This window comes from Cheilinus undulatus, linkage group 11, assembly GCF_018320785.1.
Source record: "Cheilinus undulatus linkage group 11, ASM1832078v1, whole genome shotgun sequence".
Lineage (NCBI taxonomy): Eukaryota > Metazoa > Chordata > Actinopteri > Labriformes > Labridae > Cheilinus > Cheilinus undulatus.
This window is the reverse complement of record NC_054875.1, coordinates 12288066-12307141: the sequence shown is the minus strand read 5'-3', so window position 1 is coordinate 12307141 and position 19076 is coordinate 12288066. Positions and strand designations below refer to the sequence as shown.

Below are 19076 nucleotides of genomic sequence, written 5' to 3'. Positions count from 1 at the left end.
TGTAGTCAACCACGGTACTCTTTATCTGTGGTAAATTGATTTTTCTTTAGGCTCTTAAAATGATGTTATGTAGTTACTCTGAATATACTGAGTGGAAGTGATCCACAAATCTGTCAAAACTATAAAACCCATCTCACTCATGCAAATGCATCCATAGCTATGATTCTGTCATTATTCATGGAATTGTTGAGCTGGAATTATCATGATAAGAAAAAATGTTGACATTTTAATATGACTTTTAAACAAGGTTTTGATGTGTATATTTGCTCTGTATTGTTGTTTAATGGGACAACACAAATAGAAAACACATACAGTATTTGTGAAAAGCAAGTTATTTGCAGATCATAGTTTTAGACCTCTATTTGTGTCCAAACAAACTCCCATGTCTGTTCCCCTCTGGCTTTTGTTCTGTTCACACTGATGTTGGCACATGGAGGCACATTCCCCACATCATTTCAGTTTGAAAAAATTAAAGCACTAATCTGAGGAAACAGCTCCATAAGAGGCCTGACTGACCCTGTAAAACAAGTACTGAACACAGACTGAATAAAGCAATGTCTTATTGATTAATTCATGGTACAGCGAAACAAATCTAAGAATGGCTCATTTTAAAAACTGCTGAAAAAGTTTTGGCTCTCTTATTACGATATCTCAAGTTCTATAGTTTCTCTTCATCATAAATAATGAAAAATGACAACTTGAAACAGTAAAGTTTCTGTCTCTTTTTTTTTTTTTTTGTGGATAGGAGTCTGACAAGTGTTTCGAGTGTAACTCCCAGCATGACTACGACTTTTATCGTCACAGAAACAGCCACCGCATCCAGAACGTTATCTACCTCATGGACAGGAACGGAGAAAACACCTGGTGGCAGTCTGTGAATGGTATGTGTGTGTGTTGTGTTTTTACTTTAGAAACACTTCACAAAAACAGGGTCTCTGCTATTATCGCTATCACTATCTCTGTATTTCACTAAATATGTGCAGGTTTAAAAATAACAAAAATTACAAAATGTCTAGAAAAATAGTGATAACATAGATTGAAAAACCTATGTTTTTAAAGGAAAAAACTATAACCATATTGTTTATTTTGATACAGTTTATGTTGTTGACCTGAGGAAAAAAAGGTGCCAGGTGAGGGGGAGGGGCCAAGGGAGGTCTCAGATGAATGCATATCCAAACAATTTTGAGAAAGAGAAAAACACGATCAAATTAACAGATGAGATAGGTGCAAACAGCAACAAGAATGCAAACAGCCACAGCACTCTTAGGAATAGACAACACAAAAAGTGGGTGACATTGGTTTCCTCACTCCTCCCCCGGTTCAATCCATTATTACACAACGTTGCCAACATAATTGTGCAACTTTGCCAGTACTGACTCTTTTTGGTTAAAAATATTACTTAGAGTGTAAGTGAACCCCTAGCTCAGAGCTAACTCCGTCCACTTCAAGATTTAAAAAAAAATGCACAGAAAGTGAGCAGTTTGGTGCTGAGAGTAGGGAGGGGAAAAGGATGTTTTTTTTTTTTTTTTTTTTTTTTTAGGATGAGGTTTTCCAGATGAAGAGGAAGTGACAGTGATTCTCCTTGCCAGAAAGTGACACAGAGTCCCGCAGCACTGCTGCCTCAGAGCAATCTTTAGAGGTGGAGGAATTTTCCCCTGCAGAGTCCCATGAAGCAGGCTGTGGAGTGGTGACGGACTGTGGTGGTCCTGAGCTCTACCTTTTAGGGCCGTTTGCTCCAGCACCAGCGTAACTAAAGAGCTCTTGGAGCCAAAGCAGTGAGAGGCGGTGACATTCTACCTTTTAGCTATATAGAGTTTGTGACGTAGTAACCTACAGATAGTAGGTTTCTACATCACATAAGCATCGTCTTCTCAGAAAAAAATGCAGATTTTTATCAGTAAGATGCAAATGTCGGAAATAACACCATCATTGATGTGTTTTATCATAGTTCAGTCAGATACCTCAGTGTTCAGCTGAAAATAAAATGTTGACGTTTTCACTACTTCTTTAAGATAATGAAGTTTTTGTACTTTTACCATGGTGATTTAGGTAATCAAGGTTTTATTTTTTGAAGCGCATAGTAATGTAAAAAATTTTGAAAACCTCAATAACTGAAAATGCTGCAAATGTTTTTGTACATTCAAACAGCATGTAGGTGTTTGTCTGCAATTTTTGGCAATCCAAATTAAAAAAATACCCACTTTTGTGTGTCTAGTAGTTCTGTTTTTTTTTTGTTTTGTTTTGTTTTGTTTTTTTTTGCCATGATATCAGACAGCTATCACTTTAGTCAGATATTTACTTGTACTGAGAGCATCATTTGTTATGTTTTTTGAGAAAATAGATTCGGATATTCATCCTGTGTCACCATTGAACTGAAACATACCGATATCTGATTGTTGTTCTGTATCATGTAGCCCAAAATGGGATTATAGTTAGATTAAAAAGGGGAATGAAAAAAACAGAACCTTCATAATACAGCCTACAGTAAATTTAAGTACTAAAATAGGTCTAAAGTCCTGCTATATATTTTAAGTACAAACAAAAATGCAAAAGAGACCCCAGAGCCAAAACATAAGGAATCTAGGAGAGGAGACTGTGCTGTCATGTTGTTGAATGACGGTTATTTCCTCCACAGGACAGGAGAATGTCAGCATCAGACTGAACCTAGAGGCCGAATTCCACTTCACACATCTCATCATGAAGTTCAAGGTATGCACGCTGCCGGGGCTCATGTGTTTGTTTTTGTTTGTGGATTTCCTGTTTGAGAAGGTTTCTATACTGTGTATGCTTGAACATGTCAGGTTGCATATTTGTGCAAGTGTGTGTTTGTTGTGTAAACTCAGGATGTCTGATGGCTGCATTTAAACAGATTTAATCCAAATGTACACTGATAGTAGTAAAACTGACAGCAAAATAAACAAATGGTTCAAATCAAAGACTGTATAAGAAGTGGATGTACTGGAAGCCTGTCGGTTTTTAATGTGAGTCCAATACAGGGATGCTAAACACTCTGCCAGCTCCCCTTCTAAACACTCCCCCACTGCTCTCAAATGCACACTCTTTTAACTCTCATTCTGTCAGCCTTCTTCTTTGCTGTTTTAAGACCCCTCTTCACTGCGTACTCACCAATCTCAGCTGCTCATTCTTTCTTCTTTGTTTCTAACATATTTATCCATGCACTTGTTCTTGGCCTTGGTCTCCATGTTCATCTATCGTTCCCATGCCCTCTGACTTCAGCCTCTCTTGTCTACTTTTTGTCTGCCTTATTAGTGTCATTTTTAACAATTCTTGTCTCAGTACCTTTACATGCACAGTTATTCAGATCCACTGTGATAGCCTGATTAGATCATAACTGAACAACGTCATACATAGTGTGGAATCCTTCCTACACTCCACCATAGAGCAAAAAGATCAAAATTGAAAAAAAGAAACAAATTTGCCACTTCTTAGCAGAGCAACTTAAAATGACTGAATTCTCCTTCTCAGACTTTCCGACCTGCAGCTATGATCATCGAGCGTTCAGCTGATTTTGGCCGCACATGGCGCCCCTATCGTTACTTTGCCTCAAACTGTACTAGAAGCTTCCCAGGAATCCCAGCTAATGGCCTGAGACACAACAATGACGTTATCTGTGAGGAGCGCTACTCTGACATCGAACCCTCTACCAATGGAGAGGTGAGGATATTATTAAAGCAGTTACAGAGTAAAGAGTAAAAATTCTACTTTGATATACTGTACCTCACATTTTACTGTAAAACCAATCCACTTCATGTTTTAATAAATAGCATACATCACAGTTTCCATTATTGCTTGTTAAGATTAAATAGCTAAAGATTGCTTAGGAGTTTGAGGTGGCCAATGTGATTTCAGGGGGGACCTGGTTGGCCATGGCTACAACTGGATCTGCCCCTGGTCTAGAACAGCGCTTTGTTAAGCAGAGAAAAACACTGATGGGTCACCTTCACATTCAGATAAAAAGAAGAACAAATTGCATGGTTTTGAATATGCCAACCATCTCCATATGGTCCTTTAAAAAAAGATATCAGTTTTATTTTGTTGAAATGTTTGTTTACTGAACAGCAGCACTGCCAAGTGTCAAAACTCAGAACTACAATAAAGTCAAGCACAAGCTACAGTTTTTATGGCCCCCATAATTCATATGGTCAGAATGTGCTGAGGGCTATCAAAAATAGCCAACTGTAGTTTTGTACACTTCTGATTTAAGACTACTACACACTGCAAACAGCCTTATCACAGAAGCTAGAAAGTGGTTATGACTACAGGAAAATTTGGAATACCTGGCCTATCTGCTGCTCATGGCATCTGGCTCTGGATAAGCAGAAACATGCTGCATCATCTCCTTTGGATATCTCTTAGCTCTTAAAATGAGAGTTTCAGTCCAGCAGTGTGGACTCTTGAAATGACAAAAAATCTCATATAGAGAAAGCTTATTTTGGAGTATAAATACACTCAATATCTTGGGTTGAAAAACAGCATTAAACAGAAGACTTGACCTCCTGAAAATATGAATAATTGTTTTAAAATCTTTTTTTACAGCTTATAGCTGCCTGTGTAAGTCAGTTCATTTTAAACTGTGTGCTTCTTATGCTATCTGGATGACATGTATCAGTGCAAAATGTGATGTCGCTACTCTGTATTCTCTTTTTTTCTGTATTCAAGGTCATTTATAAAGTTTTGGATCCAGCAATTCATGTAAAGGACCCTTACAGCTTTGACATTCAAGGTCAGTGAAAGCTCTTTGTGCTGACTATAAACCTACTGCGCTGTCACAGTAGCATAAAAGCATACTTCAGATAAAACTTATGTATGTATATAAATATATCTATATTTTTGATTCCCTTACCTTTCATTAAACTCTGTTTTTGTGTATGAGGAAAAATGAATTTATCAGAGGTTTCCTTTCCTCCTTTCAAGTTTTTATAACTTGTAACCTGCTTTATAGAAGTATGTACAACTGTGCTTTCAAAGACAAAAGGCTATATTACGGCATATTTGAAGCTTCAGGATTGTAATTGCAGATTATTTAAAAATTGAGCTGTTCATTGTTCCAACAGAGCTGCTGCGTATAACCAACCTGCGCATCAACTTCACCAAGTTGAACACTTTGGGGGATGACCTCCTGGACCGACGCTTTGACGTCCTGCAGAAATACTACTATGCTATATATGAGCTGGTGGTCCGAGGGAGCTGCTTCTGTTATGGACACGCCTCAGAGTGCGCACCGGTGCCAGGGGTTGACGCCCGGGAGAGTGGCATGGTGAGCTGCAGGAGTACCTTCTTTTTCCCTGTCGTCAGTTGTCATCAACCCAGTGGCTCTGCTACTGAAATTAAAATTAAAAAAAGGAACTTCAGTGATTGACACCTTCTTGTATTGTGTTTGTCCAGATCCATGGTCGCTGTGTGTGCAAACATAACACCGAAGGTCTGAACTGTGAACGCTGCAAAGATTTCCACAATGACCTGCCATGGAGACCAGCAGAGGCAGAAAACCCACACACCTGCAGAGGTGGGAATGCACACACTTGCATACCATAGATTCTTACATGGAGCCAGTGTATCACGACATTGTATAACATTAGTATGAATTTACAAATGCAGATAAATGTCAATCACTGGTTAGTTTTTTACTGCTTCCTGTTACTATGTATAGAGTTGCTTTGATATCTTGAAAATGTTTAAACATTGATATTTTTTATGCAACAGGGTCTGTTCTTACTTTGGATATTCTGTTATGCTGTTTAATGTCATTTAAACTGTTTTACCTTTTACTCTTTAAATAACTTTGGTCAACCCAGGGTGTTGTAAATGTGCTTTATAAATAAAGTTGAATTGATTCTTCTCTGCAGATTAAAATGTAGTATTTTTTAAGTGAGCTGCAAATTATATTTCAGATAATTTTTCAGCTGTTAGAAAGTTAAACTGTCATCCTTTATAGTCAAAGATGTGTTTATGTGTGCAAATGAATGAATTGTTTTGATTTAATTCTTCTCTCATTTCCACAGAGTGTAACTGTAACGGCCACTCAAACCAGTGTCATTTTGACATGGCCGTGTATTTGGCCACGGGTAACACCAGCGGAGGAGTATGCGTTGACTGTTTGCACAACACAATGGGACGCAACTGTGAGATGTGCAAACCTTTCTACTATCAAGACCCTCTGAGAGATGTCAGGGACCCACGGGTTTGTGTTGGTGAGTTATTTTATGTTTTAAACAAAATGTTTGCAGCCTTGATGTAAGATTGTCCAATGCAGAGGTGCAATAAATGGTATCTAAATTCTGTTCAGTTGTAGGTGTAAAAATCTTTTTTTTTTCCCCAACATTTAAAAACAGTGGCTCTCAATTGTTGTGGAAAGGCACACTCGTCCTCTCTTGTCTAGAAGCAAGTATAGGTGTGCTGTGGAAATTTGTAAGACCATACACCCTTACTACAATCATACAACAACTTAAGATGCTCTAACATGTTTTGAAGAGGTGATTTTGTCTGGATATGGATGTGGTATTCCTTGAGAGTTTGGCCTGATTTTCAGTGTGCTTTGGACAAAAAAATGAAAACCACTAATTGAAAGCATGTAGACTGGTGGGTAAAGATAATTAGAATTTCCCCTGATTTTCTTTTTATGTGAACTAATAATAAAGGATGTTCTTGTTTCATATCTTTGATACAGAACTTTCCTTCACTGTGAAACTCCAATCGAAGCAAGTATATTTGTCTAATTCCTTGTCAGTCATATCCTAATACACTTATTTTAACTCATATTCAAGTTGAGATAAAATTGTATTTGAAGATATCAAACACTGGAGCGCAGGTGGCCTAGTGGTCAGGTCGGCCCAGGTTCAAGTCTGGCCTGCGGCTTTTTCACCACATGTCATTCCCCTCTCTCTTATCTCTGTTTCCGGCTCTATCCACTGCCCTATCTCTCAAGTACTGCAAAAAAGCCCTAAAATCATCTTAAAAAAGAAATTAAACACAAGAATGAGGCATAAATTGCTTGTCATAAGAAAATATCTACCAATGGGGTGAGCAAATTTTACTTAGTGTTTTGAAATGAGTTGTGCAGTCTTACTCTTAAGTCCATTTTATTTCTTGACGATCAAGTAACAAATTTTGCTCACTCCATTGGCAACTTTTTTTACTAAGTAGTAACGATCCAGTGCTGCATGATGGTACAGTGATGAGCACTGTTGCCTCACAGTCAGAAGGTTCCTGGTTTGAAAGTGTGGACTTTGCATGTTTTCCCTAGGCATGTATGGACTCTTGTTTCAGGTACTCCCATCTTTCTTCCACAGTCCAAACAATGTTTACTAAGTTAATTGATAACTCTAAATTGTCCATAGATGCCTTGTTGTTGTCTGTGAGATCATGTGCAGCTACCTTGTGGCCTTGCATGAGATAAGTGGTATAGATAATGAATCACAAGCATTTCAAGGTATATATCTTGTGTTTTACATCTTGATATATGAATTTTATCCTGATTTGTTTGGCCAGTGTGGCTTGAAATAAGTGTGATGAGATGTTTTTTAACAAGAAATTGCAGTATAATAACAGGCAGGTTAAGATAATGCCTGAAATCCTTGAAACTTGAATCTTTGCCACAGTGTTTCACAGTGTTTAATTTTTAAGGTCACAAGTGGTTAAAGTTAACTAAAAATAAACCTAAACCTTATACATTTCTGTATTCACACTAAGTTGAACAACTATCATTGTTCAGGGAGATTAAGAAGTGGTATCCATTACATGGGTTTTTTTATAGTTTATGACAAAACTGTCAATTAACGCATTAACACTCAATATAAAACTCTCAAGAGATGTTTAGGTCACTCTTCTCTTTTCGCTATTATGCCTACTGTTGCCCTTCTGTTTTTGCCTCTCATTCTCCTCCTGCTCATTTTCTCCATCTGTCCTTTCAGCCTGTGATTGTGATCCGGTCGGATCGTTGGAGGGAGGAGTGTGTGACAGTCACACCGACCTGGACATGGGCATGATCTCAGGACAGTGCCGCTGCAAAGCAAACGTCAAAGGCACACGCTGCGATGACTGCAAGGAGGGATATTATGGACTGAGCCAGAACGACCCACTGGGTTGTCAGCGTATGTTTGTGTTTGTTTGTCTGTCATATAAAAGACTCACTGGTTGAACTGGGATAAAAGCTGATGTCTCATGTTTGGAAGAAACAAGATATATAATCTTTATTTAAGATCTGTAAATAGAACACCAGTCACTGTTTAATTCTCGGTGTGTTTTGTGTCTCCATAAGCCTGCAACTGTGACCCTCGAGGCATCATCATGATGGGAGCTCCATGTGATCAGATCAGTGGGGACTGCTCGTGCAAAAGATATGTCACTGGTCGTTACTGTAACCAGTGTTTGGTAAGAAACAAATGTTGTTCTTCAGAAGCTAAATGTTTGTTTGGATTAAAAAAGCCTGATTTTTAATATAGGGTACTGTCACTAAAGTAAGTATTTTTTAAGAGGAAAATAAAATGGTAAGGTTATTCTATCATTTAGATGTTGCTCTGCTGATTGGGTTTTTGTTATGTTCGTCATCATTTTTCATGGATATGTACATGTAGGGGTTACCTGGGCCCCTACAGCAGTAGAAAAAGTCAACATCATGGGTAACACCCTGAAGATCTGTTTTCTTTTCCCTTACTCCACCCTAAAGTTGTGGACTTTGATACTTTTTCAACTTAATTTTCCCATGCCCCTGGTAGTATGCAAGGACATCTAGAGCACAGCTGAGGTTGAACTAAAAGTTCTGCACAGCACTGGATCTGTGATCATTTTATAACCTTTTCAGCAACTCGAAGATTTTATTTCAGCCAACAATTAATCTGATCTGTTTGACATTGTCTCAATTTCAAGTTAGGGCTTAGTTTTGTTTTCAAGATTTTCTTTCATCAGGGAGGGTTTAACAATAAGACATATTGTATAGTATATCAAGTGTTATGTAAAGTGGTGGTTTGAACCCAGTATACGGAAATGAAGGAGCGGTTTTAACAGGTTTATTGTGCAGGTAAAGGTGCTGGGGTAAAGGGGAATCCACAGGTCCAGGGAGAGTGAGGGCAACGAGGGAGAGTGCTGAAGCTGGGCTGCTGTGAGGCGGTGAGTGAGGCACTGGAAGGGAAGGAGGAGACACGTTAGTAACAATCCACAATAAATAGAGCACTGGAAATATTCTCAAAAAATACTTGTGAGAGTGTGTGAGCCTGGAGCTGGAGTTTACCACAGGAGAGTGTAGACAAAACTCAGGCGCTGAGGAGAGCTGCAGCAGGTCTAAAGTAGGGAGTGTTGATTAACAACTCGCTGCAGGTGTGGATCTTCTCCTCAGCACCAAGGGGGGAGGAGGAAGGCCTCAGGGAGAAGTGAAGTTAGCAGCCAGCACAACAGATTCAGGAAACCAGAAACTGGAAGTAATCACAATAAATGTCACAAGTAGAAAGTAAAACACCACATCAAGGACAACAAAGTAACAGAAGCAAAAAAAACATGTTAAAACTGGTTTGCTATTTTTTTTTCTTTCTAGCCTGAATACTGGGGGCTTAGTAACGACCTTGCTGGCTGTAGACCATGTGACTGTGACTTTGGCGGAGCTTTCAACAACAGGTAAGGATGTTTTAAATGTTACTCATTTTTTTTATTCCAACATAAGCCTTGGAGAATAAATAATTAAATTTAAAGTTTTTCTTTAGAAAAATTGTTTATCCAGACAGCTGGGAAACAATCTGTTTTGGAGTGAAGACAACTACGAGCAAGACAGACAGTAGAAAAGGTAAAGGTGTGTTAAATATTGCTACTAATGCTTGTTTCTGTCTGTTTCTTCAGATGCATGATGGAGAATGGCCAGTGTGACTGCAGGAGGCATTTGATTGGACGACAGTGTTCAGAGGTGCAGCCTGGGTATTTCTGTGCTCCTCTGGATTACTACAAATACGAGGCAGAAGATGCCACTGGACACTCCCCTAGTGACCCTGCACTGCCAGTGAGTATGCTAGCATGACTGAATAAAGTTACCCTTTTCAAACTAAAGCCACTTTTTTCAGACTAATAACAGACTCTTAGTGCTTTAGTGGCAGTATTTGTGTGAGGTTGAGATCATAAAGCACTAGAGTAGCAGGTAAATTACTTTAACATAATTTTTAAAGCTTATTAAATTAGATGTGAAGGAAATCAAAACCATCCAGCCTTTAAATGAAGACCAGTTCCCTTTTTAGAGTGAACTAATTCTGTTTCACCTTATTCTGCTTGGTGTCTGGACTTGGAGATAAAAGTTATACTATGCTGCTTCCTATGTGGCTGCATCCTACATTTTGGTGTAATGCTCCCACTGTGTCAAAACTTTCTCTCACGTTTGACAAAAAAAACAGATGACAGTTTGTCCAACTTCCTCTGCCCAGTAAAATCTCACTTAATATGTGGCATAGATGGCCTAGCAGTTCGGTTGTGCCCCATGTACACGGGCAACCTTGGTTCAAATCGTGGGGCTCTTTTTCCAAGTCATTCCCCACTCTCTCTTTCCAACTCTATTCACTGACCTTCTCTATCAGTTAAAGAATGAAAATCCTGAGAATAAATCTTTGAAAAAAATAATTTAATTCTGCAGTTTGTAAGATGATCTAGAGTTCATTAATAAATTGTTATGACACAACCAATAAACACTGGCTGCCCACATCTGTTCATACTGTATGTTTTGCCTATGGCAGCTGATTATCAACAGGGCTGATTTTGGCTGATGTGAATATTAAACTGATGCATCAGTTCACCCCAAATTTGACCCATGTCCAGTCTGTTAGCATGGAGGGGGCTGGCTTTATAACCTATACTGCAGCCAGTCTCTAGTGAAGCATAACATGTTTTAATCCCTCTTTTGTCATCCAGCATGCATCTCTCTTCTGCTCTCTTTTTATTTCAAGCTAAGCTAAAGGTCACTGTGCTCCACCATTGTATTTAGTAAACAGGAGAGTGTATACAGGTAGGGGAGAGTGGGGTAAAACTAGCAGATTTTTACTTATGCTATCCTCAAGGTTGGGAAAAATGAGACAGAAGAACAATGAAAACATGATTTTTTATTAAAGGCAAAAATACCCTAATTTACTAATAGGTGAAGACATCTCTGTAAGTGTAGCAATAAATATGATTTATTTGTTAAGCATATTGACATTAAAGATGTTCATAGGTGAATAATTTCAAATCTGGTTCATAAATTTCTCCCTTTATAACTTTGAACTTTAATGCCTAATGATGTTGGCTCAACTTACCCCATAGCCGTTTGTTCACTTTTGTCCATAGCTACCATTTTGGAGAATAATGCCTAGCTTAGCAATTTAGCCTTTTTTTAAACAAAGTGATTCTCATGGTTTTATATTTTAGTAAACCACCAACATGTATTATTTATTTTCTAAGACCTGGATAGATTTACTTTGTTTTTAAAGTCATTATTCCCAACATGTAAAACAATGTATTTTCACAAGCAAAATGCATTTTTGGGTAAAAACAGTAAGATAGAAATGACAGACACTTCCTGATTTTATGGTCACATGACAAAACCTATGCATAGTTGTGTAGAGGTTACTGTTCATAGGTTTTAAGCCAGTGGGTCAACTTACCCGCTGACTTATCTTACCCCATTCTCCCCTTTTTAAAAGAAACAAAGGAGCTTGTGTTGAATGATGTCATTAAGCATTGCAGAACAGTTGGCAATGACAAAGTGCACTTTAATTGCCAAAATGTTTCATACTAAACAAGTGGAGGCAAATTTATCTGAACTCATCAGTGCAGTCTATCTTTAGTTCCCTTTTGCTTTGAAGCCTCACTGTTAAACCTGTTACAACAGGGGGGCAGCAGCTGTGACTCATCTCTCTCAATTATCACTCTCATCCTACCCTACATCATCTTCAATAATCCCTCCATCACTACTTACCTGCTCTAGCTCATATTCTTTACCATCTCTGTGTGCCCCCACCCTGTACCCACCCACCTCAGTCCCCCTTTTTTCAAGACCCTCAGACCCTCAGCCCCCTCCATTTCCCCATCCAGCCCTTTAGGCAAGTTGAGACAGTCCGCTCTTACAGCATTTCTTCTGCAGAAATGTGGTGGAAAAAGGAATGCTTGACTCCAGGATGTTATGAGAAAAAAGACACCAGTGCAAAACACCCGCGAAAGAGGAGATATGTCTTTGACAAGCAAAGGTGTTTTTTTAGCAGATGAACATGACTTTAGCTGATGAAACATGCTGAAGAAAAGAAAGCAGAAGAATATTTGCAGGATGCTGTAAAAGCTGCAGTACTGTGCAGAAGTCGGACTCCACAGCTGAAGTGACCCATGAAAACAGCAGACAGTAGCACAGATACCAACCTGTCACAACTAATTACTGTCGCGTAGTACACAGAGAAAAACACACTCTCAGCTTCACATTCTTTGTTTCTCACAGTCACGCTCTGCAATTTGAGCACAGCATGGCTCTCTCTACTCTGTCTTGTCATTTTCATTTTTCAAATGAGAAAGCTGTACAAAATGAACCCCCTGCAGGTTTGATCAAGTGTTGTTGTAAAAGTTGTCCCTTGGATGTAAAGGGAAGGAAAGCTCACAAAACTTTGCTAACAAAGCACCCAACTGTGTCAATCAGTGCTAACCTTGCCATGAACTGAAGGTGTGTAACATTCTCATCGTCAACCCTCTTGTCAGAAAATGGTTTGGGTCTTTTCTTGGCACTTGATACCAAAGAATATGACTACATGTTTGCTTTGGTTGTTGTAGTCTGGTGCTGATGGAGTTTTTTGTTTTAGTAATGAAAATAATGTCAACCTAACAATGAGTCTTCAATGAGTAGGATAAGCCCAAGTAAAGATTGAGATTTACTATTAGCAAAGGTCACCATCAATCTGGATTGTGCTCTATTTTACATAGAAAGATTGTAAACTTGCTTAAGTTGGCAAACTTTTAGCAAAAATAGTTATGAACAAAGAAAATTGGGCTCATTTGAACCAGAGGAGCATCATGAATCTCAAGGCCTTGTGTGCTTCTTGTACATGAGATAAACCTTATCCATGTGCCAATCCAGACAGGCATCATCTATGTTCTCATCCCTGATTTTTATCTAAAGTACAAGAAATGATCTTTTTAGCCCTCTAACTGCCACGCACATTTACAACACTTCAGATATGTTTGCTTGATATCTGGCTTTGCTATGACTTGACATGTATCCTCTATCAGCACAGTAAGAATTCAGATTTTTTTTTATCATCATGGGGCTGAGCATGTTAGTTCTCCTCTCACTTAGCAAAACTGTCCAATTCTATGTGAAGTTGATCCTTTTCCTTTTTTCTCTCAGGGCAAAGTCCGTCCTCAGGCAGAGACTGACTGTGTGGAGCACCTCAACAACCAGCTGAGGAGACACCGGCGTCACCGCCGCATCACAAACTCACAGCAGCACCGTGCAGCTCTAAGACGCATACGCCAACTTCAACAAACAGTAAGATCATCCCTGTGAATGATGACTTTATTCATGTTTGAACAGACCTACAGAAAACATATTTCAGCACATATGAACACCTAAGACAAATTCAGCATATTTTAGTTTTGGCTCTCACCTCAGCCATGTTTACTGACAGTATAGAATAGAAGTACCAAAACTTGTTGTCTTTTTACTCATAGTAGGTTATTGTCGGTTTGATAACTAACTGTTGTATAACTGGGAACATTGAAGACTTAAGAAAATAAACGTATTTTATGGATGCTTAAGACAACAATGATGCTAAATATGAATAAGAAGTCAATAAAACACGACACAAAAGAATCTAAAACAAGCAATAATAGAAGATGTCAAGATGTCAAAGCTCAGCTTGCAGCCAGTTGAAACAAGTAGGTCTTTTAAAGCAAGGAATTGGAGTTTTCAATAGACTGAGCAGTTTTAATGTTTTTAGGTAAACTGTTCCACAGTCTTGGAGCAGCTACCACAAACGCTCTGTCACTTCAGGCTTTAAGCCTGCACCCAGAAACCTCTAAGAGCATCTTATGTGATCGCAGTGCTCAGACTGGAGCAAGATGCCTCAACAACTCAGACAAGTACTGTGGGGCTAGCCCATGCAGTGTTTTGAAAACCAGTAAAAGAATCTTCAACTGGATCCTGAAGCTGACAGGAAGCCAGTGGAGGGAAGCTAAAACTGGCGTGATAGGATCACGCCGTCTCCTCCTTGTCAAAAGACGTGTCGCTGCATATTGGACCATTTGCAGATGCTTAAGTGAGGACTGATCAATACCAATATACAATACATTACTATAGAAGTTATAAGCATGTGAATAACCCTTTCAGACTCCCTCAAGGGGAGATAGGGCTTTACCTTCCTTCAGAGTCACAGCTGGAAGAAACCACTAAGAGGCTTGAATTTTTAGAATATACCGCACTCACTTTTTATAAAATTATCTGGGCAGTCTTCAAGACTTTAAGGGATGAAAGATGTCCTATAAACATGAAAAATAATCAGATACACATTTCTTCGTATTACTGAACCTTCCCAGAGTTTTCTTAGGACCACTTTGGATTAGACCCCAGGCTAAGGACCACCAAGGTGGATAAACCCATCACTGACCAAGGTTATCCAGGGGGAGGTTCCATTTAACGGCCAGAGAAACTGAGTTAACTGAGAATCAGTATCTTAGACCAAAGAGGAAGTATAGTGTAGAATAGTGCAGAGTAGTAACTAAAATTGATTCAGTTTTTCTTCTTCCTGTCTTTATATTAAACAGCATGATTTGTCTCAGATATCAAAAAACTTCTAAAAGGGTTTCAGAGATTTATGGTCATGTGCTGTGTGCACTACTTGGCAGTTTGAAGCTACTTAAAGTAATTAAACAAGAGGATGTCAAGTTAATTACATCATTTTCAACAAGTTAAGCTGAAAGGCGAGTTGTGAATTCATAGGAATGTAGGAACATTTGGAGTCCAGTATTTTTAATCAGAGCACTGAAAATAGGTCAAAGGAAAGTTTTAGACCCGCAAGATCTGCATCACTGTTAAGGCCATGACTGTGATCACGTTGGAATGACATCATCTGCACTTAAAGACTTACAAAGCATTTGTTCTGCTGGCAAAGTAAGTGATCCGTTTTTCTTTTTTTTTTTAAAGATTTATTTTTGGCCTTTATTAGATAGGACAGTGGATAGAGTCAGAAACAGGGAAGAGAGCGGGGAGAGACATGCAGGAGATGGTGCCACGTGCCGGATTCGCACCCAGGTCGCCTGCGTACATGGCGCACGCCTTAGCCACTCAACTACCGGCACGCCCCAGTGATCAGTTTTTTTAAAAGCATTAAATTGTATTGAAAGAAGTACAAAATTTAAATTGCATTTACTGCACATAAAACTTTGGACATCTTTGTAATATCTGCATAATACTAATATGTAAGTAGTTAAAGTATATCAGTAGCAGAGACAGATAGATGAAGATGAACAGATATTATTCGTCCATGTATTTTGTGAACACACATACTTCATCCCTGCCCTGTATTAGTCAGTTTGGCTACCCTAGTCAAAATAGACCTGACATGCCTCCTAAAATAATGCATTTTAGGGTTACACAATGTTGGCTTTTTGCCAATGTCTGATAATCCCAATATTTACAAATTTATTTTCATCGATACCGCTATCTAAATGTAGCTCAGACCTAAAACGCCAATCCTTAAAACACACAATGTTAAATCTGAGGATGAACAAAGTAACACATTTGTCCTTAAAACACACCTTAAAGTGTAAGGAATGAGGATGAACAAAGGAAAAGACTTCAGCTAACGTAGGTCTGTTGGTTCAGCCTAAAACTCTTCAAAATTAATTGTTTGTATGGCAGTATTTGCAGCTGATATAGGTAGATTTTTTGTGGGCAAAATATTGGTGGTAAATATTGGCAGAAATGTTCACATCTGCTATCGAGGATTCTGTTCTTAAGCTAATATCGCCAATACTAATATCATACAGCTAATATTGTGCATCCCTAATGCATGTCTTGTTTAGGGATTTACATGTATTGAGCTAAGGATATGCAGCTCAGCAGGCTTAATGTTATTTAATCAGCATCATAATTTTATCAGCTTTAAAATGAGTAGACTCCATTTGGTTTACAGTCCCTTACCACCTCTAAGAAAGCACTTAATATTCAGCTCTTTCATGAACATCTGCACATTTAACGATCTTGATCCTACTGATGATGTTAATGATTATTATAATGATGATCTTGAGGATGGTATTAATGCTGATTAGAATATTTATGATGATTATGATGATGACGGTGAAGCTGATGATGATGATCATTTAAAAAAAAAAATCTATTTTAAACAGTGTGTGAATACCTCAATGCACTGCCTGTCAACACTTGTGTCTATTTAAAGGTACAGTGTGTAGAATTTGGCTGCATTTCGCCGAACAGAAACAGTGTAAATGGGATATAATGTTTATATATTTATGTGAAGTATGTTGAAATAAGTGCACAATGATCCCCTTTAAACTTTTGTTTTCTTTTTACAAAATTAGAAAAAAGCTTTTTAAATTTACATTACCGCGGGTCGCCCTCACGGGGGCTGACATAATGAACCGCCATGCTGTCTACGGCAATGTTTTGGGGACAGAAAGAGCGAAACGCAATTTTTAAATACAAACCTGCCCGCCGGTCCTGAAAGCTACCTGGAAGGCAGGTGGAGAATAAGACAGACCCATAATCTATAAAAGTAATGGTTACAAAAATGAATGAATAAACCCTCACCTCATTACTGCTGTAAATGATGTCCGGCTCACGATCCTTTTTGGTCTTCACAGGCTCTCGTCACTTAGTGATGTGATGTTTTGGTAACAGATCGGCTCATTCTAAAATCTGAATGCTAGATGTCGCTAAAATTCCAAATTCTACACAATGCACCTTAAAGATCAGACTAAATTCTGTTTTTACTGATGTTGCTTCGGACAAAGAATCTGCCAAATGAATCTATGGAACTATAGTAAACAGATACTTCTTTTACCAGCAAGCCAAAAGAAAAACTGACTGGGACTCAAGCACACCATCAGCTTCTGCAGCAGCAATTCCAGATCAGATACTGGAGATAAGCATGATTAAGATTATGTTTAGCAGCGCGACCTCCCATCAAAGCTGTTTTACTGGGCTATTCATGTCATCCTGTAGAAAGGTGAAACCAGGCCAGTGATTGAAAATAAGGTGTCCTAATTATTACTCTTACTCTGTCTTCCTCAGCCGGATGTGAGGACTGTTTACAGAGAACACTCTCCCAGCCACATGGTGTCATGGACAGGACCTGGTTTTGCACGAGTCAAGGATGGAGCTGGCCTGGTGTTTACTATTGACAATGTCCCCTACGCCATGGAGTACAACATCATGATCCGCTATGAGCCTGAGGTGAGTGACTGTGAACGCCAAGATAATAAAAATCTTTTCACTTAAATTTCTGAATGCTTTTTGACCTTAGCTTTTGTTTGTGTCTGTAGTCCACAGAGGACTGGGAAGCTATAGTTAGCATCACATCAGTAATGCTACCTTCTAGCCTCCGCTGTGGAAACCTCCTCCCAACAGAACAGCTCTACACTGTGACTCTGCCACACAGAAACAGGTACAAACAACCTTAAAATTTACAAGTTTGTTTTTGTGTTTATTTTCATTTGTATAAAGGGGGCGAGGGCATTTGTATCTAGCATGCTTGTTCTAGTCCCTAAAGGATTTGCTTAAGTATTCCAGGTGTTGATTTGGATTGTGTTGTTTTATAGCTCAGGAAGTATTGCATTGTTGAGCTGTTGTCACTTAAACATGCCCCAGCTTGTATGAGGCCTGTGTTTGTATTCTTATGTCACTGTACCCTGGGGTGTTTTCTTCACTGTTGATTTACTGATAGGATGGCAAACATGCCAGAGAGCCTTTGTAAGATTCAGGTACTGTGATATGAAGGAACAAAGCAGCATTATTTGGTGAAGTTAAGAGGGGATAAGAGCAGAGAGAGGTAAATATCCAACCTAAACAGACCTAAGTTTAGTTATACATCTTTACATGCTCATTATTGAGTTAATGGTGTATCATCCATGTCAATAACTGAGAGACTTTAACATTAAAAGTTCTACTCAAACATTAAGCCAAGTTTTAATCTCAAGGTGAAAGTCACCAAATTGGTGACATCTTTTAAGCCTTTTTCCATGCTTACATACAATTTGTATGCCACATATTAGAAAATAGATTTTGAAGAAGCTCTTATAAAACTATATCAAAGAAACACATAACACAGACAACCCATTAAGATAAGATTAAGTGTAAATTATCTCTTTCAAGTGTACTAGGATAGATCATGCAACATCAAGTTAAAAACATGGAAAGACTGACTCAGTAGGACTGGTTAGTTTCAGCCTGATGAAAAGCCTTTTAAGAGACTGAATTCATCTGGAACTAAGAGGTCAGACCCTGCCCGGATCTGGCTGTCTCAGCGGACCGTGGCTTGACTCCCGTTTTCTTCTGTGGTTGGGTTTTCAGCCAAAACCAATTAGCAAAGTGAGCCCCAAACACAGACAGAGGGGCGGAAGACAAACACGAGTTAAGAGTGTATGAGGGAGCCCCTGGTGAACAGTAATTTTTCAGACACTAGCAACACATCCCCCTTGGAAGTAGGAGATATAACTACCTGAAATAAGTTTATTTATAATAGAATAGCCTTTTGTTCAATCTTAAATGATACATGTGAAGCTACAGAATAGTGCCAGTGTTTTTGACTTGTTGCTGTGACCTCATCTCCAACATTTTAAATGAGTTTGCACTTTCTGAATTATCATTTGTTTTAAATTGTTGCTATAATCTTTACCTTTATTTTGTATTATCTTTTATGGCGTGTGCTGCTAACCTCTTGGCCAGGTCACTCTTCTGAAAGAGAGCTTAATCTCTATGGGTTTTCATCTGGTTAAATAAAGGTTAAATGAATAAATGATAAAAGATAAATGGATGATAATTAAAAAAGAAAAGGTTAGAAATAGTGCTGCACGATTTAGGAGTAATGTGGGATTGTGATTGTACTGGACAGCAC

At 38.6% G+C, this 19076-nt stretch overlaps 1 protein-coding gene and 1 long non-coding RNA gene across 2 annotated transcripts in view; one reads left to right on the top strand and one right to left on the bottom strand.

Moving 5' to 3' along the window:
* Positions 1–19076, top strand: part of lamb2l (laminin, beta 2-like) — an 86506-nt gene that overhangs the window by 39776 nt on the left and 27654 nt on the right. Inside the window, exons 4-17 of the mRNA XM_041799720.1 lie at positions 746–881; positions 2636–2709; positions 3487–3675; positions 4681–4744; positions 5076–5278; positions 5407–5527; positions 6024–6212; positions 7932–8111; positions 8279–8391; positions 9548–9627; positions 9847–10003; positions 13352–13492; positions 17255–17416; positions 17506–17627. Coding sequence (XP_041655654.1) covers positions 746–881; positions 2636–2709; positions 3487–3675; positions 4681–4744; positions 5076–5278; positions 5407–5527; positions 6024–6212; positions 7932–8111; positions 8279–8391; positions 9548–9627; positions 9847–10003; positions 13352–13492; positions 17255–17416; positions 17506–17627 — 1931 coding nt within the window. The remainder of the gene's footprint in view (positions 1–745; positions 882–2635; positions 2710–3486; positions 3676–4680; positions 4745–5075; positions 5279–5406; positions 5528–6023; positions 6213–7931; positions 8112–8278; positions 8392–9547; positions 9628–9846; positions 10004–13351; positions 13493–17254; positions 17417–17505; positions 17628–19076) is intronic.
* On the bottom strand, positions 8805–9275 carry LOC121517729. The gene is made up of 2 exons (XR_005992572.1): positions 9213–9275; positions 8805–9138 (listed from the first exon to the last, which is right to left on the bottom strand). It is a non-coding gene; the product is annotated as an uncharacterized LOC121517729 (long non-coding RNA).